This window comes from Anser cygnoides, chromosome 16 (genome assembly GCF_040182565.1).
Source record: "Anser cygnoides isolate HZ-2024a breed goose chromosome 16, Taihu_goose_T2T_genome, whole genome shotgun sequence".
NCBI classification, from domain to species: Eukaryota; Metazoa; Chordata; class Aves; order Anseriformes; family Anatidae; genus Anser; species Anser cygnoides.
In genome coordinates, this window is record NC_089888.1 from 6,454,335 (window position 1) to 6,480,477 (window position 26,143).

General features: G+C 37.9%; 2 protein-coding genes across 6 annotated transcripts; one reads left to right on the forward strand and one right to left on the reverse strand.

Moving 5' to 3' along the window:
- Positions 1-501: 501 nt before the first annotated feature.
- On the reverse strand, positions 502-25,453 carry RTF2 (replication termination factor 2). Of its 2 annotated transcripts, none has more exons than XM_066978369.1 (9): positions 25,299-25,453; positions 24,450-24,544; positions 24,256-24,349; positions 23,891-24,030; positions 23,055-23,133; positions 7,386-7,499; positions 4,985-5,039; positions 4,811-4,903; positions 502-1,997 (listed from the first exon to the last, which is right to left on the reverse strand). In XM_066978369.1, the coding sequence occupies exons 1-9, from the start codon at positions 25,365-25,367 to the stop codon at positions 1,813-1,815; spliced, it is 924 nt and encodes a 307-aa protein (XP_066834470.1). In that variant the 5' UTR covers positions 25,368-25,453; the 3' UTR covers positions 502-1,812. The 2 variants fall into 2 exon arrangements, with proteins under 2 accessions (XP_066834470.1, XP_066834469.1); XM_066978368.1 differs by having other exon boundaries at positions 502-2,000.
- Positions 11,277-20,403, forward strand: LOC106041895 (beta-1,3-galactosyl-O-glycosyl-glycoprotein beta-1,6-N-acetylglucosaminyltransferase 7). Of its 4 annotated transcripts, XM_048072510.2 has the most exons (6): positions 11,277-11,760; positions 14,206-14,333; positions 14,816-14,915; positions 15,276-16,475; positions 16,942-17,037; positions 17,868-20,403. In XM_048072510.2, exons 4-6 carry the CDS (start codon positions 15,500-15,502, stop codon positions 18,092-18,094), a joined length of 1,299 nt encoding a protein of 432 aa, XP_047928467.2. In that variant the 5' UTR covers positions 11,277-11,760; positions 14,206-14,333; positions 14,816-14,915; positions 15,276-15,499; the 3' UTR covers positions 18,095-20,403. The 4 variants fall into 4 exon arrangements, with proteins under 4 accessions (XP_047928467.2, XP_013046026.3, XP_013046036.3 ...); XM_013190572.3 differs by having other exon boundaries at positions 11,277-14,333; positions 15,279-16,475; XM_013190582.3 differs by lacking the exon at positions 14,206-14,333.
- Positions 25,454-26,143: the final 690 nt, after the last annotated feature.

Sequence of the window (26,143 nt, forward strand, 5' to 3'; positions counted from 1 at the left end):
ACTTGAATCACGAAGACTGCCTATGCAAATATAAGCACAGCATTTTAACTTCCAATTAATTATTGCCAATTATAAATGGGGACACTTTACAAAATAAATTATGAGGATAATTAACTATTTTCACGCACAAAGGTAACAATGTAACATCATGCAGTGGTTTTAAAAGCCTCCTACTTTCTGCATTTCTATTCTGTTAGTTTAAGCCAAGATCATAAAAGCAGCTTCTATTTCTTTGAAGAGGAATAAAGAAAGGCAAAAAGCATCTGTCCCTCTCCCTGGCCATTTCATCTAGATGTTACTGGATTCAAATATTTAACCGCTGATTGCTATGGAACACAAACATTTTAGTAGGATTCCTGTGTTTGGAGAAAAGCTAAGAAGAAAAGGGCTAAATGAAAGCCTATGATATTACACAATGACTACCATTAAAAAGTTATTATGTTCTAACATAAACAAAATAAGCATTTGTGTGTCTGTTCAACTGAACATGATGCGTTAAGGTCATATGACAAGAGCAAGTTTTATTTACATCAAAGTCAAAGGAATAAAAAGCACAGATATAAAAGCAGAACTCAGTGAAGTACTATAATGCTGTATTTTCCTGTAACCAGCAGTTAACAGTCAAATAGTTGTTTGTGGTGGAGAATTTTATGTCACAAAATAAAATAATGTGTACTGCAGATGTTCTCAAAGTCTCACATTTCCGTTGCCCACAAAGTGAAAGAAAAATGTTCTCAGAGGCCAACTTCAGCCTTGAGGGGTTCCCTCCATCGGCTACCAATGGGTTTCTGATTTGCATGGCATATATCATATTTATTTTCTTCCTAAAAATCCAGCTAAGATCTGTCCACTTCTATTCTGTTACCAGGCATGTTCTTCTCTCTCCCTGTATAAATATTCATATTTTTGAGTAAGCTGCTGAATTCAATTCAGCCCAGAATGGTAAATTCATCCTCACAGATGACACAGAACCTTATTGTTTCAGCAGAAGAGTAAGAAAACTCACACTTTTGTTCCACTCTGTTCTGATCCTCTAATAGAAGAATGAAAGCTCAGATATAGATCCTTCTAGCTTTACAAACACCACCACTAAGAAACCCCCTGAAGCCTTTTGGGAAAAACAAAAACTCATTATTACAGGCTCACCTTTATATCTAATGATTAACTATGAACATATGTTATTAAAAGCATATTACAACATGTACAGTAAGAATATTGTACAGCTACTTTGCTGTTTGTACAAACATTTGTACAAACATAATGCTTCCATATATACCAACAAAATGTATAGTACTTGAAAGTGCCTACAGACCCTTTAAAAAACATAATAGTTCCACTGAGAGCAAAGATTGCTACTTCAAAAGGAAAGCATTATTGCTCATTTTACTGTCAGAAAGTCTCAAAACGCCCAATTTCTGTACCAATACAATGAAAAATTCAAACACATTTGCAGCAGATTTCAACAGACGAGGACAGCAGGCATATCCTCTTATCCTCATTTCTAGTACTGAGACACTGTGACCGGGAATGACAGCATCCAACTGAGGGAACAAAAAACCAGTTGTGTAAATAATCCATCATGTTAGAATGAGGTCTGCTGATACAACATGGATTCTGGTAATCTATTTCTTATTTAACAAAAGTTGCAACTAGCATAAGTTCATTAGCTATTCATAAGTTTATAAACTACTTGCGAACTGAGTAATTCCAGATAACATCAGATTACAACAACTGTTCTGTATTAGAGTTGTACAGAAAAAGCCTTAGGGAAGGAAAGTAGTAATGAACATTACGATCAGGCTCATCATTGTTTCAGAAACAGTATGCTGTGTGAGTAACCCAATTGGAACACTCTTCCTTTGAACGTTTTGCTGAGCTGTGTGATGTAAAAATAGATTTGTATGCCTCAGATTTCTCCTCGCTGTCTGCAATGGATCTCTTCGTGGTAGTAGAAGCCACCTTATTGACTTTTCCTGGGACAGATGAACTTCCGTTATCTGCTAGATAAAAAGGAAAAGAGTCAAACATACATTTTTCCACTTGTGAGCTGTTATTAAGACTTTTTTTTTTTAATTATGTGTACAGAAATGTAGTAAATATATTATTTCATGGCTATCAGAAATATGCTATAATTGAACTCAATAGCAAGCATGTCCTTAGCTTACAAAATTTATGCTGAAAATGCATTTAGAAACCTTGAAGAAAGAGTAATTCTTTCCTACTTGTGCAAACCCCTTGCACTGTAATTCAGTACTGACAACATTTATTCCTCCAAATGAAAAATGGCTCTGAACTCTAATCTTAAGAAAGAAACATTAAAGTATTTCATCACCCTGAAGTATTGTTTGAAAATTAGCTATCAAATGACAAAAGCCAAACTTGTGACACACTGTCCCCAGGGAATCTATCTACTCCCTTTATTCTGTGCAAAGTCACTCATGACCAACAACATCACCTACATTATTTTATATCTGGCATAGGGAAGTGTCCATCCCTCCATTTCTGACACCATTTCTCTCGGTGTTATATCTACTGTTACAAAAAAAGAACTTTCTTAATGACTATTTAGCCTTCTCCGAAGTAGGACAGTGTTTTAAAAAGCACTTGCCAAATCTCCCGTGCAAAGAAATGAACACAGAAAGGTCTGCAGAAACTCTATATATTTAGTGTAATTTAGGCACAACTGCATGTAAATAATTAGTAGGGAGCCTGTCTGAAAATGCACTTATCCAATTTCTGCATGTAGTCATAAAATTTATGATGTGCAATCTTAAGCATCATATATCAGACCCTTTGTATTTGGAGAATGCTGCTTTTAATGCCACTAATAGTTGTCTGGAAAGAATTACCAAACACTGGATTTGAAAGACTGAATACATATGCTGGAAGTCCAGAAACCTTAGGGTGCCATGTTCACAAATTAATTCCTATGCTACTGGCATTCCTCACCCCATGTTTTTTTTTTTTTTTTTCCCTCTCTCCTCCTATTCCCCTGCTGGTCAATGTAACTGCTGTCAGAAACAAACCAATGACCTGACATTTCAAAAGGCATATTTTTCTCCTTTACATTATTGGAAAAAGAAAAATACATCAAGTGTTATTAGAATTACTAAGTTCCTAAACAACTTAAAGCAATTATAATAATCACAAACGAAACATGCCTAAAAGCTTAGCCCTTTTAAAAACAGAAAGTGGCAGGTTAGACATTTCTAATGGAAATTCTCTCAGCTTATCACATAGAATAATTAAATGATGAAGTGTAGATAAATTTAGATTCTTCAAACAAATTATCTTGATTTTTCCTGTGGCTGTAATATACACAATTTAATACTTCACCTTGAAACCTCAGACAGCCTTTAAAAACGCACCCATTCTTATATTTCTGTATTAACACATCAGTATGAATTGGAGACATTAAATAGCATAATATATATTACCTAAAGAGAGTCACCAAAGGACAGGCAATTTTATTCATACCTTCACGACTACTGTAGATACACCAGTACATTCTGAAGTTATATTTCAATGCTCCCAGTGAAATATAGCAAATTAATAGCTAAAATGGAGGACTGAAAGTCAAGTCATCAGCTTGGGACTTTTTAATACACTTCACTGAAATAAACCACCATAAAAGACTTTTTGACTGCTTGAACTTCAGGAAAACAACTACTAATTCCAAATAAAATAGATACTTCAAACCCTTGACTATATAACTGTATGAATAAGAATCTCTCATCGTATTTAAGTCAGTTCCCGCCAACTTAAAGCACAGCAATATTGGAATGACATAAACAAGCAAATCTGCCTTGTTTCATGGTGAAAAATGCAGAAATGCAGTATGGTTAAGAGCGTTTATTATTTTCATTAGTTATCATCACAGCACTTGCCAGTCACAAGCACGTGGAAAGAGTTTTACGTACTATGAAAGTATAACAAAAAGTCTGTCACTACTATGCTGGTATTTACTAAAAGCACAGGATGATGGATATCAGATGGGGCAAAGGCAAACTGGGCAGAATAAAGAAAAGCTAGCAAACAGAAGCCCTTGCACAATTCAAGCAGAATCAGTTTTGTAGATTTTGCAGATGGTACAGCAAACTCCATTTTAAGAAAAAGTTGACTACAGTTTCTATTGAACAAGGAACTTTGTTCAACTTCAAGAGGAAGCTTCCTACTCCAGCTTGAAGAGACAGCCTTCAGGATACATGTTCAAAACAGTAGGTTCTTTGAAAAAAGAACAACATCGTGGGTCATTTGAAGACGGGAGCTGACCTTATATTACCGAGGAAGACAATAAATTAAGATATGTGAAGAAGCTTGTGTTCTCAGTTCTCCCTGTTCTGCCTTTCAAAGTAGTACGGGGCAGCTAAAGAATACACTAGGACTAGTGATGTGGTTAAAATAACAGATTTTAACTTTTTTTTTTTTTTAAGTGAGAGGGACTAAAGTAAATTATTTTAAAAATTGTTTATCTTCTCTAGTTTTTAACTGATAGTGTGTAATCAGTTTCAGAATGAAGTTGTATAAATCAGTAAAGAAAAAGCCCAAAGAAAATTCCTGCAGTTCATTCACACCTGGGTTCACATGTACAAGAGACTACACTTAAAACATACACACTTGGAAAAGTTCTAGCTTAAGAAATTCTTCATGCAAACTGAATGAAATAACCTACTGGTCAGAAAAGAAGTGACCAGGTAGCTTCTGAAAACTCTGGTACAAAAATACAAAGAAGAATCTCTCCTGCAATATTTTTCAAAGCAGAACTATTTGTTCACTTTTTTCACATTTAGTTCAGAGCATTATCACCAACCTGAACTTTTGGTGAAGATAATCTGCCTCTTTTCCCCAGAACTGGAACTGATACAATCCTTTCTATTCTTGACTTTTGAAGGACCCGGAGCATCTATGAAATAAAAAATGAAATCATCAACCTATTTCACGACTCCTAAGAGTACACATAATTTGTAGCTGTGACATTCATTACCTTCAGTGGTATCTTGCTGAGAAGCTGATTCTGCTGACTTACATTTCTTTGATTTCTGAAACAACACAAGTAGAAATCTAATGATTTACTGAAAGAATATGCAATTCCTAATTTGCATTCGATAGACACACAGCAGGAACAGCGGAACTGTTCCCAACATAATATTTACCCACACTTTCAGTATTATTTCTATAGGGGAAAAATAATAATCTTGGAAAGCTTGAAGGTACCTTAAAGAAAGCCATAGAGGCCAAAATTGAACTGTCTAGATCTGATATTTTGGTTTGTATACTTTGCAGGAGCAGGAGGTATAATCATTAAGGTAATTCAATGCTCTGAACCCACATGGCAGGATAATAAACTGAAGGACTTTAAACAGGACACAGTTAACCATAATCAGTACGGACATTTTTCAATATAAAATTCAGAGTAATCCCACATCTTATATCTACTTCTTTTTATTTAGTTAATAAAAAAAACCCTTCTGGGTAACTTTCAATAAGTGGGCTCTTTGATGCAAATTGCTTGGGAAGCAAAGGTGTGAAGAACTAATCCAATTTTTTTAAAAGCATCTGTGGACCAGATTTTCCAAGTTAATTCATAGTTGTCCAGATTAAAAAAAAAAACACCACAAAACCAAAAAAAAAACCACAAAACCAAACAGCAGCAACAAGAACTTCATTACTGGCTTTGATTATATAAAATGTCAAACTGAAAAAGAAAGATGCATTAAAACAGCTGTTGGCAGCGTTATCACAAAAGCTGACTCCGTATACACTCAGAATGGGGTACATATTTCAAAGAAGCTATACAAACCCAAAGAAAATAAATTCCTTTCAATATGTTATAAGAATTAGGAGAACCCATGCTGTCAAGAATACAATTAATGCTTGGGGAAAAAAATACTATACCACATGCTGCTGCAAAGCTTAGCCAGAAGGTGGTGGCAGAGTGTAACTATTCCAAAAGCAGACTTGGCTCTCCTGGCGTCCTCCACTGTACACAAAAATATTCTTTTAACGATGCTTCAAATTTTGTTATTACGGATGGATTTAAAATAAGAAGTTACCTCCCAGTGTCTGGTATCTGAATTATGAGATGTTTGTCAACAGATGTATGCATATATACTATACATGAGTATATATTATACTTATTTCAGCATGAGCACATATGACACACTTAAACTTGAATTATTATTATTATTTTTAGCAGTAGTGCTAGCTGCATCTTCCTTATGCTTTGTCTTATGGGTATAAAGAAAAGTAGTTTGTGCTTTTTGTTCCAACTACAGTTGGTAGGCTCAGACTGCTCCTGTAGATTGCAGGAACTGAGTAACAGGAGTGCTGACAGACTCCAAGCCAGTAACTGTCCACTGACACCAGAGCTGGAGCTCACAGATCTCAGGTTATAACCAGTGGTGCCAACAACAGCACAGAAGACTGGTTCTAGCTGCAAAAATTCATCTGGCAACAGGGCAAGGTAGTGTTGCAAAACTCATCAGTAACTGAGGACAGAAGACAAGAGCCCTGCTGAGAGATTTGCAAATACTGCACCAGCCAGCGATGCACGTCTCCTCTAAAACAAAATATTGGCGTATTCATTCACCAGAGGCCCATACAGTGCCCAAAGACCAAAGCATAATTTTTTGTCTGCCACCAAGAGCAACTGTGCTGACACAGTACGAGAGAGAACTGCTCAGCACACCTTGGTGGTACTTGTCTTGTGTATAAGTTAAGGATAGCATCAGCTTCCAGTCCATTTGAACCAAAGCTACAGGTGCTTCACTTACAAAAGGAGACACCTTCCTAATGAAAACTGAGTGCAAACGACCGCTTTTGGGGGCAATTGCTCATCTGTTGAGATCTGTAATACTTTATCTTCATCTATCTTTAAAGTCCTTTTAAACCATGCTTTTAGCCCGTGCCTGGGCTAACCCAGGCCCACGCCCTGTGGTGCTGTACTGGCACAGATGAGTGATGACTCTGATGAAAAGGAATTACATGCTTGCTGGTAACTAAACTAGTATTCGGTTCAATGAAGTCTAGGAAAACATTTGTAAGCCATCGAATCTTAGAGGCAGACAAAATCAAGCGCAGAAATAAGCGTCAAGTGATCAACATCTATGTAAAGTCTCAGCTGCTGAAAGTGTCAGGCAATGATGATTCACATTCTCAAGATTCCCCTAAATGCGTATCACTTAATTCCATCATTTTCTGAGCACCATGCAGTGCCTGCTAGTTAAGAGTTTCAGTTGATACAATTTCAAAATGCTATTAACAGAATATGCACACAGAATCTCGCAAGTTTTACAAGTTTAAAGATCACAGAATAAGCTATGTGGTCTGATCAAAAATTGCATTATAGAGAAGAACTTTATTTAAACAATATATAAAAATATTACCTTTTCTAATTTACTTTTGAGCTTTCTATCCTCCATTCTTTTCTTCAACACTTCCACATCTTCTTTATTACCATTAAGGATAATCACATCTTCCTCTTGAAAGGGAACACCACACTTTAAAAAAAGACGACAAAATCATTTTTTTCAGGATCTTTATGCTGGTGAACCTTTGTTAGAATTAACAGCTCCGTGTTTACCACTTCCAAAGAGTTCCCTAACTCTTCCCCTTACTGCTGTGTCTTTTCTGATAGTTCTTCTCTTCTAATATAGTCTAATACAGCTTTTCACTTAAAACATCAAAGGGAAAATCTCTGTAGTTTTTACTGCTGAGCAAAATATATACTGACAGCATTCCCCTTCATCTAAAGGAAGACAAATATTCATCTTCACTGTGAATCATGAACTGGTGATAACCACATTTAAAAGCAGCTCCCATGTCAATTTGTACAGCAAATTCTAAAATAATTTTGGAAGTATTTTGGAAGTATTAAAATATTTTGTTCTTCAAAGCTGTAGTTTTTTTTTTTTTTTAAGTTATGAATGCATTTGATTAAGATCAAAGTATTATGACACACTGTTCTAAGATATCTTTCAACTTACTAATAGTCACACAAGCAATAACACCTGAGCAGCAATTCCTTTATACTGACCAGGAACAGCACCAGGGAATGTTTCTCCCCAGCAGCTACAACGGGAAAACTTTTTTTTTTTTTTTATTTTAAATGATTATGGAGATAAAAAGGGGTCGTGAAAATGGCATTATTCATTAACCCTGCCTGGCCATCTCACTGTCCTTTACCTGATTTATTAAACACTACCAAGTTTTACATTTTCAAAGTGCATTTATTAATTAATCCGTACGTGATCTGCTTCATGTAATTTCACATTTATTTTCTGATTGGGTGCACAGATGTTTCACTGCACAATTTTTTAATCATCTGGTAAATCCAGAACATTGAATATAATGTTTTTCTGTTTTAAGATTTCTTTTTTTTATTTTTATAAGTTCTTTTGGTAAATTCAGAAGCTTTCTGCTTGCTTGCAAGATTAGTTTATAATTCTGTCTCTGCTGCTACTATTATGTTTTCTGAACAAAAGATTAGAAAGGTTACTCATGCATTTGTAGCAGGGATCGAAGTACTGTACATACGTCCTTTGGTTTATTTAACTACAGTATACTCAAGGGATTAACACAATTAAAAAAATAGAGTACAAGTGTTCAGAATTACTACAAACGAGAAGTAAGAGAATGAATATTCACGTAAATCAGGCAGAATAGTAAGTTTCACACAGGAAATAGGTGAGTAGCTCACTTTTTCCATTGTTACTCAATAAGCTACTGCTAGAAATACCAGCTCAGTATGATCTCAGACACTGGTGAGAGAGAAATCTAGAAAAGTCAGGACAGACCATTAGTCTTTATACTAAAGTGAAAATGACTGGAGCTGTACTCAGTCTAAAGAAGCCCTACACGTACATTACCAGTTGGATGTTTTCTGAATACAGCATGAAAGACAGCACCCACCTACAGGCTACTGGCGTGAAAAGTAATTTCTGCAATTTTTTTTTAAAGCATAACCTGTTAAGCATACAAAAATATGAGGCTATTGCCTGCAAGTTAAAGTTTATGTAAAAGGACTCCAATCCGAATAAATGTTGCATTTAAAAAAAAGGCAAAGAAATCCAGGGTTCTCATCTGGAAAACACAGGTGGAACTGTTCTAAAATGAAAAATATTTACAAGAAACAGGGAAAAGACTGTGTCCTGTTTTCATATCCTGAAACAGATAATTTCTTGCCATGACAACAGCCAGATTGTATTACAGAGACCAAACCGTCCCAAACATACTCTAAGTACAGCAAGTTACATACGTAGAACCAACTCCACCTTCCCAGGTTTCACTTACTCCAGTAGATGCTATTTGTTGTTTGGATGTGCATCACATTTTTTTTTGTCAGCATTTTTAGCTTTAAGCTAAAAAGCTTTAAGTTTTTTTTTCTTGCTATCCTTTCATACAAAAACCAAAAGGACTTTATCCCAACAATTTGAAACGCTTCGATAAAAAGCAGAAAAATTTCAGTTTTGCAAACTCAGGAAGGTTGTTCCTTCCATCTAAGGTGTTCTGAGGCAGATATTTGTCTTACGATATCACAAGGTCTCCTTTGCTGTACCTTGTTTATACTGGGACTTTAAATACATATGAAGGTACGTGGTGTAGTTCCTTAATGTCTTTGCAGCACCTTGAACAGGAGACATTCACAAATGAGATTGAACTTGAGCACTATTCTGGAATGGACGAAAGCATTATAGATCAGCAGCCTGTAGACGTGAATGTGAGATTCAAAGGGTAATTGAAGATTGGGATGTTAGCTGAAGGACATGCTGGATAAACTGCATAATCTTTGTCTAAATGTCCTTTCAGGATCCAATTATAAAAAACATATTCAAAACTGCTTATACCAAAATGGTTTAACATGCTTACAACAAGGAATTAGTTAAAGGGTCTGCAAGTAATAATTAAAACCTCTTCAAAATCTGTTATTCACTCATATACATACACTACATACCCTACATGTTCACACACCAGCTTTACAAAAAAAAATCCACCCCAAAGACTTAAAATCATAAGAACAACAAAGGTATTTAGAGTTGTCAAAAGGTGAATAAAAAAAGCTGTATTTAAAAAAAGCCAAAAACAGTGAGATTACATTTTATAATAATGAAGACCTTCTAAACTGCAAGCGTTTTCTTTGGTTTCGTTTTCAGTAATAACAGAATCTTAATTGAAGATCATTTCCTGCATTTCTTCTACACTAAGTTTAAGCTACAGAAGACATTTGTACCTTATTTCTTGCTGTAAACTACTTTTGACATTTTTTTGTACAGCATCTAAGATGTAGTTCCATCCACGACTGCTCCAGTCTTACTTGCCTGTTATTCAATTGCATTATAATATGTTTCCATAGCTAGATATTTACATCAATGTTACAGCTTAATATCCTATGGAAACCTGAAATCCCCTTCCCAAACTATAAACACTAAGTTCATCCCTGCAGTCCTCCTACATACAACCACTAGGAGGAAGGCAAAAGGACATGAATGGTTTTCCAAAACCAACTCTCACCCACTTAGGGGACTACGGCACCGCACCCTGACCGTCCCTCTTGAGGTAGGATTTCGACAGGGCAGCATTTAGAAACCAGCCTGAGCAGATGTCCTATTCAGCCAAGGACCAAATCAGTATTCATTTACCAGCCACGTAAGCTGATGCATTAACAGTTAGAGAAGACAATAATCTTTAACTAAAAACACGGAGCAGGAGAGGGCGTTTTCCAGCAGCTCGTTCCCTAGGAGGCCAGTAGGGCACGAGCAGACGAACACCACCTCTGGCACTTGTCCGAGGGGCTGAGGAGAGTGGCAATGGGGCAAAGAGATGGGGAAAAGGTAACTCGGGAAGAGTGGAAGAAGGCTCCTTCATACTAAGTCAGTGACCATGAACTTCACTCAGAGCTCGTAGCATCTACTAGTGTCCAAGCAGAAGCCTCTGTTCACAGATCCGCCCTTAAAGGCAATGTACCTGCTGTACCTGCAGCTGTGCCTACATTTACTTCCAGGTTTTCTCTCTATTTATTTCTGAGTAATACATTATTTTAATCTGCAAGTATCCAAAATATGCCAGCCTTCTTATTTCTAGAGCCACAAAGCTTCATAATTCCAGTAAACTTATTTTTTTCACTTGTTAACACCCCCACCCCCCAAAAAAATCTCAGTAAAAGTAGCAACGCAGTGAACATTCAGTTAGCAGGAACACATCTCATCCAGTATCTTTAAGCTCCAGACCCTGGAAGTGACCAGGTACAATTCTTTCCTATGCTCCTGTGCCGCAAATCAGAAAGTTTCAGCAGGCAAACAGTTAAGAAACCAGGGGGAGGAGGAGGAGGAGGAGAGAGGGCGAGTTTCCCCTGCAGTTCTCATCACCCAGCGCCGAGGTTAGAGCCCGTGGTACAGCAATGCAATTCGCAACCACCAGCAATGTGCGCTAGGGATCTGAAAGCCGGCTTTCGGTCCTTTAAAGGCTGCCTCCGAACAGCGGCAACAGAAATTTGGAAAAGCTCAAGTTTTCTCTCATTGGAGAGAAGCCGAGGACGTTTCTTCCGAGGCTAAACAGCATTACTGCAGAATAAATATGCTAAGCATTGCGGGAAGCCAGATGAAGTCTTAAATGAAAACATGCATGTTAATGTTTAACCCCTTTCACTTATGCTGAGATTTCCACACGAGCAACAGAATGAAGAATGCTGTCTGAATTTTGCTGAAGGACAATGGGACTATTTATTTTTATTATGCTGCCTTCTCCTGGCTAATTTTGGGCAAGGTAAGACTGAATAATTTAGATTTTAGGACTTCGGGTTTTTGCTTTTTCTTTATTAAAGCACAAAATAATTGTAATTTTTACAAAGTGCCATATCTGCATTTCAGAAAGACCACTTCACTTTAACAACACACTCAAATCTGCAGTAAGGCTGTTTTAAATTTTGTTATAGATGTACAAGAAGGTCATTGCTACGAGTATTGTTTGTATCAATAAACTCAGAATTTAACAAGTATTTACAAGTAATGTCGCAATGAAATTAGTATCTTACAACCATATAACTTAACAGTTTAAATACCTATCATAGTGTTTGTTTTAAATTGTTATGAGATCAAACATACTGAGAAAAATGCAAGAAAATAGGAAGAAATTAAGGATAAGAAGGTACACCTCGATAAAACTGTTTATATTTATCAGTAAATACTGATGCAAAAGTGAGAATGATTTAAAACTTCTAAGATAGTTAACTGGGATATATGAAGAAGTTTTTCTTTTATTTGATACAGGTCACAACACAGAGGCAGACACAGCACACTCACCTGGCCTTAAGGAAAAAAACAAAGCTAAAAGCCATTGAAAGTGCTGGTTTTAACATTAAACTTTTAGAGGACTGAATTAGTATTCACTTGCTTATGAAATGTCTACACTAAGGCCTGCATGAATAATCTTTCACCTTTCAGACAAAAAAAGGCATAAAAAGATTCGGAAATACAGGAGCTAATGCCTTTTCCTCATTTAATTATTACAAGACGAAGTATCCCTAAACCATTTGTTTCACTGAATTATTGTCACACAAACTAAATTTTATCTAACCATTAATATTAACCAGTACAAAGAGTACGGACAGAATAGGAGATTTAGAGATGCAGTAATGCAGTCCAAAATCTTACGGCAGGAAGGAAAGACGAACTATAGAATAATTCATTACTAACTATGAAATGCACTGCAAGTTGTAATGGGGTTTTTATAAACTGAGATGATATTTTACAGGCCATTTTCAGGTATAAGCATAACTCCATTTTTCTCTAGAGTTGACATTTAATTGAGATGGATTAAGACAACAACTTTCTGTTAGGTAACACCCATAAGAGCAGCCACAAAGATGCGTGAAAATCCCTACAGTGTGCTGGTTTCTGAAGAACGTCAAACACTGCTAAAAATTAAGACAACTTCATACTCCAGATTTAGAAAACCTATCTATGCAAGGCTGAATCTCAGAGAGACATTTTGATAACAATAAATACCTATAGGGGCACTCTAGCAGAATAAAACTAACGTAAGGCAAGACAGTCAGGGCTATGCCTGGACAGCAGATGTTAACAGAAAGATCCCTTGCTCTTCAAGGGCAGGAGGGAATATGGTAGCAGAGTCCTTGACAGCAGGTAACAGAATAGGGGTTAGATGAATCTTGTCAGTCACAAATTTCCAATACAATGGGACCAAGAGCTACAATTTCAGCTCTAGACATGTTTAAACACTAGCAGAAAGCCAATGCTGGCATTCTGTGAACATATCCCGAGGTTGAACGACGTCAAATTCTGCTCTCTTAGGCAAGGCTTTATCATTTACTCATCCCCCAGAAACATTTTTACCGTTGGGAGAGGTATTATTTCCTCTTACCTGTCACCGAATTGTTTGTGTACATTTATGCTGCTATAGCAATTTAAGGGGAAGAATAAAGAGTAAATACTTAACCTGAAACATCCCTGGAAGCTATTATTCGATGGGTAATAAAAACTGAAGCGTATGAAACAAACGGGTTATAGTTTGGTTCCCTAGGGAACTAACCTTTGCAACCCATCCACAAGATCGTGTTCAATTGAAACAACCAAACAAGCAACCAAACACCATGAAGAGTGTACTCGTCATATACAGACAAATGCTCTCTTTTCTAAGCAAATATGAAGTCCCTAAGATTTCTTTAACTGCTCTGTGTCTCCAGTGTAACTTTTATGTGCAGAGCGGTCTTTCCACGTGCTGGATCACAGAGATCTCATCACATTCACTAATTCAGAGCAACCTCAATGTCCCACCCCCCTCAATTATTTTCTAAGAATAAAATGGTTTTTCTGGCTCCAGGTCCATAAAAACCAGTGTTTCCTAACAAACACTCCCTCTCCCTAGCTTCTGCTATTGGGCACGTAATGGCTCTTACACAAATCTATTCTTGGCTCTGGTAGTCAGCTGGTAGCAGACTACAGCGCTGGCATATTTCAGTTTTACTGGAAAAATTCTTGCTTCTACCTTTTAATGGCAATCTTGTTCTCCTCCTTTCTGCACAATATTAAAAGATTGATGCAGACCTGATTTGCTTGAGTTTTTCACGCAAACGGCCGAAAGACAATCAAGCTTGTTTACACAGTAAATGTATCCCTTAGGAGCTGATGAAAAAAATCTTCTGGGACCTGACTTCCTAATGTTTTTCTCTGGCCTATGCATTCAATGCAGGCTGAAGAGCACTGTTGACAGAACGCTGAAACAAAATGGACGAATCCTCCACCTAACACCCAAAGCCACTTTCTGGAATGCTAAGTGCAGAAGAGGCATTCTTTCAGCATGTAATTCAGTGCATACCAGTAAGGATAATGAGATAAATACATTCCTTCCCAACAGCCTAATATTTTAGTGTTATACGGGATCTGTTCTCTTGCTTCAAATCCTGTATTTTTAATGCTTTTAAAATTCTGTTTCTTTCCTACTTCAACTCCAATGACCTCTATTTTCAAGCTTCTAAAACTGTCATATACCGCTTTTTCATTTAAAAAAGTCCACTAATTTTCAAATTAAAACCTAGAGCCTTCTAACCACAACAGCGTTCACATAAAGAAACTACAAAAATATGCTTTTTCTTACGTAATAGCAAATACGTTGTGATGTTGACAGCTGCAAAGCATGGAATACTTAGACGTGAAAATAACAAAATGTATTAAAAACAAATTCATTGAATAAGGTACAAGAGGATATGAATTTTCTTTAAAATACAAATAAAATCTTTCTTAACTATCAAGCTTAATGACAGCTGATGGACTCTTCCTCCCCTCCCTGGAATTTTCTCTAGGTAGTTCTGTACCAAATGCTTCAAGGACAAATCTTCACGTAATAGGCGTGGGATGCAGGACTGCTGCACTATCATGCTTCGGACATTTTCAACAAGAAAGGTATAAGTAAGAAAAAGAAATGGCAATGGAAAAACTCCTATGCCAACAGTGATGTAAATTACAGTTATCTATGAATGCTAATGGAGGCAGGAGCAAACTTTATCTCAGGATACGCACACATGCTAAAAATAAGGGATGACTGTTGTCCGCATGTGCTGTTTTCCAAAGCACTAATGCAAAGATGTTGGGGGGGGGGGGGGGGGGGGGGGAATGTCTTAAATGAGTTAGAAAGAAACATTTGCTGACTTTATAAGGATAAGGAATGACGCATTTTGTAGAATGCATTTTCATCTTCCCCTTTCGTTTATTTAATAAATTTTTTGCTGACTTAATTCACTGAATTAAATTCTGCTCCTCCAGCAGAACCTAAGGTTTCCCAGGCCTTAAGGAAATCTCGTCAATGGCTGAGATTACACGCTGTCCCATACAGAGCTGGCACACCATTCCTCTGGGGGGGGCTGGACCTCGACCAACCTACTGCACTGCTCACCTGCTGGAGCACACGTTGCTTCAAAGTAGGATCAACTTCTAGCTTATGAGCTAGACCCTCAAATGATGTGAAGACAGTCTCCGGATAATAAAAGATGAACCCACTTGATGCAACAAAATCAGGATTTTTAGTGTGCATTGCTGTCTGTACATTCATCTACACCTTCATCTATCTAAAGGATACCCTTCTTGAAGATCCAAACGAACAGAAATTTAGCGGAAATACAGCAGAGTGTGGTTTTTACCCAGATGAACTTTGTTCAGCTCTTTTTGTGGGGAAAACTGCTGCCTTTAAAATTGGAAGCGTTTGCCAGAATACCTACCGACCTGCAACGTTTAGCTGCATTCAGACTTCGTGCAACTGCTCCATGGTCTTGAAGACTCTACGTTTTATAACCAGACCACTGTCAGCTGAAGAAGGAAGTTTCTCACTGGCATACATTATCACAATCCACAAGGAGTTGGAAATGTTTGTAAAGCTACTAAGAGCTATTTATATGCCTCAGAATATTTACTGCATACATGTTGATGAAAAATCATCAGAGGATTATAAAGCCGCTGTACAAAATATTGTTAATTGCTTTGAAAATATTTTTATTTCCTCAAAAAGAGAAAATGTTGTTTATGCTGGATTTTCAAGATTACAAGCTGATATTAATTGCATGAGAGATTTAGTTCAATCCAAAATTCAGTGGAATTATGTTATTAATCTGTGTGGTCAAGATTATCCCATTAAAACAAACAAAGACATTATCAAATACATCAAAAGTAAATGGAATGGAAAAAATATGACTCCTGGGGTAGTCCAACCACTTCATATGAAACACAGGACACAGATTAGTTACAGAGAATATGTGCGTTCTGGAATGTCATACGTCTATCCAACCAAGAACATAAAATCTAAACCTCCGTATAATTTGACTATATATTTTGGTAGTGCCTATTACATTCTCACTAAAGAATTTGTGGAGTTTACATTGACTGATGCACGTGCAAAAGATTTGCTTGAATGGTCAAGAGACACGTACAGTCCGGACGAACACTACTGGGTCACACTGAATCGTTTAAATGGTAAGATGTATGTTATTTTTACAATGGATAACTCCTGCACCAATATTGCAGGGTCTATGAGACAGAGAACTAGTGAGCTCCATTTTGGGGCTTAATACCACCTTTGCTTGAATTGTGTTGCATAAATGTGGTAATTTCTTCAGTCCCGGTGCTGTTCCTTCAAACCCTATCTCCTGATGGCAAAATTAAGCTCCATTCCAGAAAGTACTACTTATGGTGTAGATCATTAGCTACAAGGCCACAAAAGCGTTGATTAAAAAAGTAATTTTTTAAACTACATAAAAGCTTATGCTCTCACAAAAAAAAAAAGAAAAAAAACTGAGAACAATGATTTTTTTTTATGATGTAAGTATCTGTAAATAAATACTTGACAAGGCTACACTTAAAAAGTCTTCAGCAGTGAAAATTATCCCTCTTAGTAGAAAACAGTAAAAAGAAATCTTATCAGAACATTATGTTTTTAAAGATGCTCCAGGTGCTACACCAAACGCAGACTGGGAAGGAAACATACGAGCCATTAAATGGAAAGATCAAGAAGGCACCACACACAAGGGCTGCAAAGGTAATGTGAAATGTGAACTAGAATTTGATTCACTGACGAGCATTCATTGCAAATTACGTATTATGTGTTAAGCTAGCTATTAAATGTGTCTCAGTAGCCATATAGATTTTATTTTGGAAGTATGGAATAAAAGAGCAATCCATCCTCCTCCACTGTACCTAATTCAAATATGTTCTGACATATTCTTGCAAAGATTGTCACAGTAACCACATACTGACAACCATTCTTTCAACCTCCAGTTACAATACTTCAATAATTCAAGGGGAGCAATGGCAGAATTGCATCTATTTTATATTTCAGTGACTTAAGTTTTGCAAGCTTTTGTTTATTTGATTGCCTTCTTCTATTACATTTACCAATGCATTAACTTGGCTTATCAGTTTTCAGTGGAAAGTGTGGAGGGATTTACTTGACAAGCACGGTTGACAGATATTTACATCAGCTCTGGGTTAAATCTCCTCATGTGCTGACCACACAAAAAAGAGTTTAAAATACAAAACCATAAAACTCAGCTTAGTAAAGCACTGCATGATTAAATAGGCACCCAAAAAGAATAAGATATGAGAAGAACTTCAGAATGCACTACAAGATACAGTGTGTCAATGAAGCAGTTGGAGATACAAAAATCAAAATGCAGCCTTCAAGTTTAAAATCTAGTATTAAAAAATAAAAATCTACTGTTAAAAAACATGTAGTATTAAAATCTAGAGTAACAATGCTCTGTGAGAATTCAAAAGGTAATTTTTATTAATAACATCACAGTCAAAATATTTTAAAGTGACTCAGGTCAGCTTTCTGCTGTTTTCAGATGCTTCCATTTATCTTTGCAGGTCATTACATCAGAGACATTTGCGTCTATGGACTAGGGGATTTACAGTGGATTATTGAATCACCTCACTTGTTTGCGAATAAGTTTGAGCCTGCAACATATCCCCTTGTTATGGACTGCCTAGAGAGACGCCACAGACTTAAAGTACTGCACCAGGCAGAAGTCCCAATTGAAGATCACTGGCGTTTTCAGGAAGATAGCTACTTCAACATGAAGCTGAACGTTTAACTATCAGCTAAACAAATACTCAAAATATTGACAGAACCCACCAAGATTTTTAGCCACAGACTTCATTCACATGGTGTATTGTGCTTACCCTCGTGCTTTAATGCTGTACTACTGTTTCACCAGTGAAATAAAGAGTTTTATGCATTACAGTAAAAGAAAGAGTAACAACTGCTAAGGGATTAATTTAAAGAAAATGACGTGTCTAAAACTGCAACTTACAGAAAACGAGGGTAACATTCATAATCCTTTAAGTGACTTATTTAACTGGAAAATATATGTTCCCCATGTATGTCTACAGCTGAAAAAAAGAACTGGTATGAAAGTAATAAAATGGAAGTAATGACTGAAACAAAGGTGAAATACAAAGCGCACAAGATAGAGTTGTGTCTACTGTATGTTTTATGAACTAGATTACTTTGATTAAAAACGTTGACAAGCTGCAGAGCTTGTAGAGAAGCAGGTGCCAGCCAGCTTCAGACACAGTCCATTTCACTGTTTTTTCATGGCCAGCTGCATCTCTAATTTCATTGTGTAGCATGGCAACACCACTCTTGCACTATTCATGCTTTGCTCCTAATGACGAGGGTGCCTAGATGAGTAACATTAGCAGGGGTCCTGAAATGCATGTTTACCTCTAAGTCCCTGGTTCTGATTCTCTGCAGGAGCTCACGGCAATGAGATGTGGGAAACTTGAGGCCAGGGAACAATGGAAAACTGAGTGAAGAGCTTTCAGTCCCAGGGCAGGGAAACAAAACTTCCCCGAATCTTGCAACAGTCTGCAACAATTGGCAATAACACCTAGCACCAGCTAGGACAAAGATCTCATTTTCCAGATCCTTTGCAGACCAAACGTAGTTCTCACTAGCCTACAGCAAGGAAGTTACTTTTCCTTATGCTGAGTATGAAAATCAACTTAAAGACTGAGCATTCTTCCAAAAATTCACATGAATCAACAAATGACCCAACAATAGAACACAAAAATTTCTTATTACAAACTTAATCCTAGGTTCTTGGAACTGTAGTGCTCCCTTTCCCACACAAGTTTCTTGGAAACAATTTCTTTCAAATGAACTTTAACCTAGAGGAGGACCATCTGGTCTCTATTTATTTACAGAAACTTAAAAAACTCAACCCTGTACTCAGTCTCATGTAGAACCCATGGCCTATCTTGTGGCTAATTATTGATGAAGATTTTTTTTTTTTTATGGATGGGAGGGGAAAAAAGCCACGCACCATGCTCACACTGGGCATTTTGAGAGTTCCTCTAAAAACCATTACTGAAGCTAATGGGTCTCTGGCATGTATTAACCATAACAATATTTCAGAATGAATTTCCCTCCAACCCACACCCAAGTAAGGCACTCCCAGTGTTTATCTACTCTGTGTTGTTTTTTAAAACATGAATGTAACATTCCTCATTACTGTCTTTGGAGACAATCCAGTACCTAGCTTTTTTACCTTTCATCACCATCATACAGAACAACTGTGTTTCACCTCTGAGTTGATTGAAAAGGTGAAATTCAATAGCAAGGCACTTAATTAAACTGGCTTGTTTTGCAGAAACTGACCAGGAAAGCTAGGAAAAAATGTAGATCTCTAAATCTCTCTTAGAAATATTATTTATGTCCTACTTTAGCCATGTTAATCCAGGAAAACCATTGAAGAGTGACCCTCCTTTCTTAAAGAATTTAAGATTTTAAACACAAAATTCTACATCTATAAAAACCCTAGGCAAAATCTTAAATAAGCCACCCCATCCTCAATTATTGAGAAATATTATTTTACCCATTACTGAGCGATCACAACTTCATTAAATTGTTGAAATATTTTTTTTACTTCTAACAACAAGTAAAAAAAAGTTACAAAACTGTGAAAGCTGAAAGCATTCAACATGCTTAAAAAAGCATTCATCAAAGTCCTGTACGTGCGACTGTGAAACAAGTAGATAGATCACTACTCTTGGATCTCAGCAACCAATGTTTACTAACTTTTGGAAACTGTTGATCTAAGAGCATAAATTGTCAATGTGACCGTGTTCTAGGAAACACTAAGCTGCATAACATACTGCGTACACCTTAACTCTGTATCTGAAAGATGTATGCATAATTTCTGCTTTAAAAAGCCTAAGGCACACGTTCAATAGCTCTGTATCTAAGTTAAACATTTGATTAAGTGTTCTGTATGGCATAGACTTTAATAGTTAAGGCATTATTTCATGTGTGTATTGAAGTCTGTTGAACCTGGAATCACCTCCAAAAGAAACTGTAAAGATATGCATGAGATTACATTTCAAAAAGCTGGTTATTAGATCATCAAGAAATTAGTTATACAAAGTACAGGAATTATTATAATATGCATTCGTGCTTCTCCCCTGCCTCCTGCCCCCTTCATAGAGGGGGGCTTCATGAAACTCTGAAGCTGGACATCCCTTTTGGTTATGCCAGACCCATGGAATTTTCAACACTGAGTGGTAAGAAAGCTCCTTCTCATTGCTGCTCTTTATCCTAATCATTCAGTTGAATGATATTTGGCCTCAACAAAACATACACATTGGTACTGGTCTTGCTGAAGAAACCATCAAATACAAATGCAATGGCTGGAAACTGTATGGCTCGGTCTTTTAATTTTAGTAGTCTGACGGAGAATCAAAACCAACAGTAGGTGGATACTTCCCAGTTAGAAGTGCATATTTTAAATTGATATTTTTTATGTCACATAAAATCCTTCCTGAAGAACTGCAGGCAGGAAGCAGGAGGCAGCAGAGAACTGCTTTTATTCAGGACTTCCTCCTACAGAATACTCATCACCATCAAACTCCAGTATCTTAAAACAAAGTTGTTTCCTTCCTGAAAGTCACATCCTGAAAGTCATATCCTGCACATTTGAGACTACAACTTCCTACTGATAGTTTAAGTTTTCTCCCCCTGCTCTACAAAACCTTAAAAATACGTCCCAGACAAAATATGTCTGTGTAAAAAGGTACTACACGTTATTTGCATTCACAAGTTACTCCTTCTACAACCCTTTTCAGTCTAAATAGTTAAAATCTTCAAAATTTGTCCCAAATACTTCAGCATAGCATTTTGTGATATGCATCTTTATAGCATGTAAATACATGCTAATTATATCATTCAGTTTATCTAGTTTAAAGAAAATGAGTATCAAGGTGAGGACTGCAGAACTACTGTTCAGGCTGTTGGATATCTGTATTCTCTGGTGAATGTTTTCACTGCATCATTAATGCATCTGTTCGGTAGAGTCCTCTGGGAAACTGTTGTTTACAAATTAGCAGACTATCAAGATTGCTCTCTAGGCTCATAGGTGAGACTAATGCACAGGAATAGTTTGTTTTGAAAGAGCTTTCTTGAATTTCACAGTAGTGGAGAAAAGAGCTGCTAAACATCTAGACTGACACTTCCCCATTTTGCATCCATATTAGAAATCCCATCCCCTGGGAGGAAGTGAAAACAGTGTACGTACAATACACAACACTTCATTTTTTTCTTTTTCATTACTTTCAGCTCATTTTACTATATTGCCATATAAAGACAAAGCATGCTGGGTCAATGCAGCTAATTAGGGCTATGGATACTAACAAACTGTTAGCCTCCAGGAAGCACAGCAATCAGTTCCTCACGATCTTTTTTAGAAAAGTTACAGTCCCTCTCCTTGATTCCAAATATAGCATGAATTATCATTGTGTATCTAAAAATCTACTGAATCACTCTTAATCAAAGGGAAGACTAAAACATCCTCATGCCTGGTTATCATTGCCTTGGTGAACAAAAATCCAAAAATGAAAGGAAGACAGACTAAGTTATATTATATCCACTTCAGTATTTCTAGAAACATCCTTCTGAATATAGTGAAGAAGTCACATACATGTAAAAACACTTGCATGCAAAATAATGAAATTATGATATATACTTCCTAATTATTAATAAAATCACAGAAAACATGTGGGACTAATTTAGTTTTTGTAAGATTACCAGACTGGCCAAACCATGGAAAAAACATCCGCTTTCTGTGTTTACTAATCACATTACATCCATCTATCAACAACAAATTTAGAAACAAAGAAAAAACACATTAAAAATAAAGCAGCATCTGGCAACAGGAAAGCAGAGCCATTATCTAAATGGCTATAACAGTATTCTATAGAACAAAATTAACACTGAATGCAGCAAAATGAGGCTAAAGCTAATTAGCTCTATTTCACATCACTTGTACTGAGAAAGTATTTGGTTCACAGGTCTTGTTTGTTGTAAGTACATGGTACAGCTTACCAAATAGCAGGGTATTTGGTGAGAAATAACTCTGTGGCAACTGTCACCACAAATCCAATGCAAATAAATGTAGTGATACGAAAAAGAGAGCATTTGCAACATGTATCATTGCCTTCATCTGCAAAGAGACCTTCATAAGGAGATCACGCCACTATTGTAAAAATGAAATGCAGTCAGTATTTTCAACAACAATCCACAGAATTGCTGAAAATATGAAGAGTTTTTGCCTCCAAAAAAGACAAAGGCCTTTAAAAATAGGGGGTCAAAACATAATTTGGAAATGTAATCACTTTAAACAAATATAGCAGATACTGATAAATACAAACCAGATTCATTCTGTGAAAACAAAGAAATCACCCTCTTTTAAACTATAACCAAACATTTGAGAAATGTTGTTTTGAAAGTAATTATTGCATCACCAAACTGTTTTTGAGAGCAAAAACATTCATTCTGACAACTATGTAGAGGCACAATTTTTTTTTTTTTAAAGCACGTATAAAATTACTTCAGGCCACCATAAAACAGAACTTGTAAGTGTTGTTTCAATATGCGTATTCAGATTAAAAAACCACCTTACAATAGTGGATGTGAACATAATTGTTCGTATATACCTACATCTGTCTCTGTGGGCTACATGTAACCCCACTGCCACTAAAGTTGAAGGAAAAACTCACCTTGTGACAAACTTCTGTTTTAATTTCTTTGAGAGCACGTTCCGAGAACACACAGCCACAGTTTCTCAAGAAGCAAAACCTTTAAAGAAAAGACATAATACCACTTTTAATAAACCCTGTGTGTCTGAAGTATGTATCTGCAGTGCCGATTTAACACAAAACAAATACTGCAACCAGCTGGTAGGACACAGCTAACTTTCTCTTTATACACTTGCAGCTAAACAAGATATCTGCACATTTTGGATAGGCACATACTAATTTGCACAATATAAGTACTGATGGAAAAATACATGCTAATTGTTTACTGATCAAAGAAATACTTTGAAATTATCACGCTGTGAACCAAACCTCTCTCATCTATCAGGTTTAATATGTACAGAAAAAGAAATTGCTAATTTGCCCAAAACAGAATGCAAAGGAAAAGTCCTTCTTCAGCAAAACAAAAAGTAGATGCTAGCACAGAATTTTAATAGACATACACTTTCCCTCCATTCTTATCCTAGCACAGGGAAAGATGGAATTGCTCGATGCAATTTGTTCCACTGCGAAAGGAGGTCTCCGCTGACCTTCCTCTACCTGTCCATGTCAGTCTCCCACAGTTTAGCGCCCATCAACTTCAAGTCACTTTTTCTCTGCAAACATTGTTCTCTACTCTCTCCAAACAGGTAACATTTCATCTTTCCTCTTAAACATGAGATGAATGAAGAACACATAGTCCCCACAAAGGCTCAAGCATGTACGTGAGTTGCAACACTAATGATTTAAAATTTTAACCCACTGCATATTTAACGCAGTACTCACTTATATGATCTAAATCCAGAAACTACAATACTGACCTATGCCTTCCATTCATTTCCAGTCCCACCACAGGGCATATAAAGCGTGCAGACTGAATGTCGTCGTATGTGTCACCTTTCTTGCTTTCTTTATCGCCACTCCAAGCTGGATTATCTGCAAGGTTTAGTTCTGTTACGTTCTGAAAAATAAAATAAAACAAAATAAAATAAAAACCCAAGCCTTAGGCTTTTTACTTTTTAGGCTTTTAGACTTCTGAGCCACAGTAACATGTCCAGAGATGTTTTTCATTGAGGTTTTCTATTTTTAACGATTTTAACAGATAGTGAGAACACAAGCCAACTGAGATTTTGCAGCACATTTTAAATTTTGTGGCGCTCTTTAGCGTTAAACACAACCTTTTTACCTTAATGCTCTTGATATGCGATGCAGCTTCCACAGGAGTTTTATCAGGTGACTTGTCCAACAAAAATTCAATGACAGCATCTTTGTTATACAACCTATAACATAAAATTTCAGCGATCATGTTTGATGCTCATAATATTCTTTTACTTACAAATTAGTACCTTCTAATATAGAAATCTATATAGAATGTCATACCTGCCAAGCTCACAGGCTACAATTGGTCGACATAACTTCTCTTGACTCAGAGTGCAGTAGTACCACCTTGCCACCAATTCAGCAGTTTTGTCAACCTGAATGAAAATATACCCATGATTTTAACATAGTTTTTCTATTTGCAAATTATTTAAATATCAATTCAAACAGCACTTGAAACATTAATCAAATCCCCACGCACCTTACCAAACCTACTCTTTACGCTTAAAATTATTCCATAAAATAACAAAAACTTGGAGTGAAAACTCATGATTAGTTTTTAGCTACTGAGCTCATTTCTGCATCTTGGCAGTTATTTTCTAAGTCAGTTTTCTTCCTTTTCGTCACCTCCGTTTAACCACTGCCCTCAGCACTCTCACCATCTCTTCACACGTTACCCACCGCCCGCTTCTCCCTAGTTGTGGGTCTCACCCCTGGCCACCTCGTCAGGTCAAGCTAACTACCGGGGCCATTCCTATAACGAGAGAAGAAGCAACAACCTCATCTGGGGATGTCAGCTTAAAAACAAACTCAGTAACTTCGCTTTAAAAACGCGGGTTTTGTGGCACACGAGGCCATAAAAGGCAGGCCGATATTCAAAGCGACTTTAATCGGCACGCGCAGCAGTATGACCACACCGGAGGTGGGACAGAAGAGTTTTCGTTTACTTACTTCCCATTTACTTATTTTATTTTTTTTTTCCGCCCTTTCCCGTGCAACTCTCCCCGCTTCTCCCACCCCCCGCTCCGACCTGCGGCCCCCCCGCACCCTGCGGCTCCCCGAGGCAGAGCCCGAGCCGCGCTCCGAGCGCCCCCCAGGGCCCTCCCCGAGCCCCCCCCGCCCCGCCCGGACCTTCTGGGCCTTGGGGGGCCCCTTGACCAGCTCGTGCCGCTTGGGGATGGTGCCACCATCGCACCCCATCGCCCCGCCGCGCTTCCGGGTTCTTCCCCCTTCTCCCCGGACACTTCGCACTTCCGGCGGCGGGAAACACTTCCGGCGAGCGCGGAAAGGGGCGCGGCTGCCACTGGCCGGTTGGGGGCGGGGCCTCCCGGGAAGAGGCGGGGCTTATCGTGGGGGCGGTGCTTCTCTGGGGGGCGGGGCCTACGATGCGGGGGCGGGGCCAGGCGGGAGCGCCCATCGGGCGGCCGCTGGAAGCTACCACAGCTCCCGGCGGGGGGCGCCCTGACCGCGGTCGCATTCACTCCTCGCTTAGCGCCGCAGCAACTTTCTTCTTCTTCTATTTAATTAATTAATTAATTAATTAATTAGTGAGCAAATGGAGCCAGAACGCCCGCTCGGGGGGATTTACGGCCAGAGCAAGTGTTCCCAAAACAGCGGCTCCCCCCCTTCCCCCCCCCCCCCCCCGGTGCTGAGGCGAGGCTTCCCGCGCCGCTGAGGGGGGTCAGGCTGAGGGGGGCAGAGCCCCGCGAAATGGCGGCGCTGTGGGGGCGAGGCGTGGGGGTAGAGGTGGTACCGTGAGGGGCTGGCTGTGCCCCACGGGCACGCGTGGCAGGAGGAATCAGCTGCAAACACCGAGGGCTTGTGCCCGTGTCAGGGCAAATGTGCAGATAGACCCGAAAGGCCCGGCTTTCACATTTCGGATAGAACTACAATAAATTAATCAGGAAAAATAAAAACGAGACAGGCACAGAAACAGTCCGCAGGGAGAGTAGTTACAGGGCCTACATCACCGCACG